General features: G+C 64.3%; 1 protein-coding gene across 1 annotated transcript; it reads right to left on the bottom strand.

The window, feature by feature from the left end:
- Nucleotides 1–439: 439 nt before the first annotated feature.
- On the bottom strand, nucleotides 440–1,516 carry S1PR2 (sphingosine-1-phosphate receptor 2). Its single transcript, XM_057389425.1, has one exon. The coding sequence runs from the start codon at nucleotides 1,507–1,509 to the stop codon at nucleotides 454–456; it is 1,056 nt and encodes a 351-aa protein (XP_057245408.1). The 5' UTR covers nucleotides 1,510–1,516; the 3' UTR covers nucleotides 440–453.
- Between the last annotated feature and the right edge of the window lie 6 nt (nucleotides 1,517–1,522).

The following is a 1,522-nucleotide window of genomic DNA, read 5'->3' as shown; positions in this document are numbered from 1 at the left end:
CATGGGGTGTCCACGGGGCCGTGAAGTGTCCATGGGGTGGCCTTGGAGTGTCCATGGGGCCATGGGGTGGCCTTGGGGTATCCACAGGGAGTCCACGAGCCGTGGGGTGTCCATGGGGTGGCCTTGGGGTGTCCATGGGGTGTCCACAGGGCTGTGAAGTGTCCATGGGGTAGCTTTGGAGTGGCCTTGGGGTATCCATGGGGTGACCATGGGGTCATGGGGTGTCCATGGGGTGTCCATGGGGTGTCCATGGGGTATCCATGAGGCATCCATGGGGCTGTGAAATGTCCATAGGGCCACAGAGTGTCTCATGGGGTGTCTATAGGGTGTCCATAGACGATCCTGTGGTCAATTCTACCCCACCCCCAGACCCTCCAGCACCCAAGCAGCACCCCCACACTGACCACAGCTCCAAACTGCCCACCCCCCACACCACCCACCCCTCACCCCACATCAGACGGACGTGGTGCACTCTCGGCTCAGCGGCGCCATGCCCAGCTCCCCTTTGGGGCAGGGGGCTCCCCTCTCCAACGAGCTGGACGTTCGCAGTGGGACCCCCGCCCGACCCGGGGGCTTCGGCCTCCGGCCCCGGCCGCAGCAGCAGAGCAGGCGCAGGAACTCGCCGCGCATGTCCTTGCTGCGCAGCGTGTAGATCACCGGGTTGGCGGCCGAGTTGAGCGTGGCGAAAGCGAAAAAATAATTGGCTTTGTAGAGCACGCGGCARGCGCGCACCGGGCACGAGGCGTCCAGCAGGAGGATGATGAAGGCGGGCAGCCAGCAGACGATGAAGGCTCCCAGCACGATGGTGACCGTCTTGAGCAGCGCCAGCGTCTGCGCCGAGGCGATCTCGGCGTGGCTGGAGCGCACGATGCAGTAGATGCGCGTGTAGAGCCCCACGATGGCCAGCAGGATGAGGGTGAAGATGGTGGTGACGAAGAGCACGTAGCGCTTGGAGTAGAGCGGCAGCACGGTGGAGCAGTCGCCCAGGTCGCTGATGCAGTTCCAGCCCATGATGGGCAAGCTGCCGATGGCGGCGGCGATCACCCAGCACGCCCCGATCAGCAGCACCATGCGGCAGCTCTTGTCGCTGCTGTACACCTTCACCTTGGTGATGGCCACGTGCCGCTCGATGGCGATGGCCAGCAGGCTGAACACCGAGGCGGCCAGCGTGGCGAACGCCGTGCCCTCGCGCACGAACCACTGCACCGGCGTCAGGCTGAAGGTGGTGGCTCCCGACAGCAGGATGTTGACCATGAAGGCCACTCCGGCCAGCAGGTCCGAGGCGGCCAAATTGCCGATGAAGATGTACATGGCCAAGTGCAGGCGTTTGTTGCGGCAGATGGACACGAGCACCAGSAGGTTTTCCAGCACGATGACGCAGCAGAGCAGCACGATCAGCGCCGAGCCCACCCAGCGCGAGGGCGCCGCGCTCTCCGTGTCGCCCTTGGTGTAGTTGTAGTGCTCGCGGATTTTGTCGCGGTTGAAATATTCCTTGTAGATGCTGCCCATGGTGCCGGGCCGC

The sequence above is a fragment of the Malurus melanocephalus genome, unplaced genomic scaffold, assembly GCF_030028575.1.
Source record: "Malurus melanocephalus ecotype Western Australia unplaced genomic scaffold, MMel_1.1 scaffold_5761, whole genome shotgun sequence".
Classification (NCBI taxonomy): Eukaryota; Metazoa; Chordata; class Aves; order Passeriformes; family Maluridae; genus Malurus; species Malurus melanocephalus.
The sequence above is the reverse complement of the archived record's forward strand: the minus strand, read 5'-3'. Positions and strand labels throughout refer to the sequence as shown.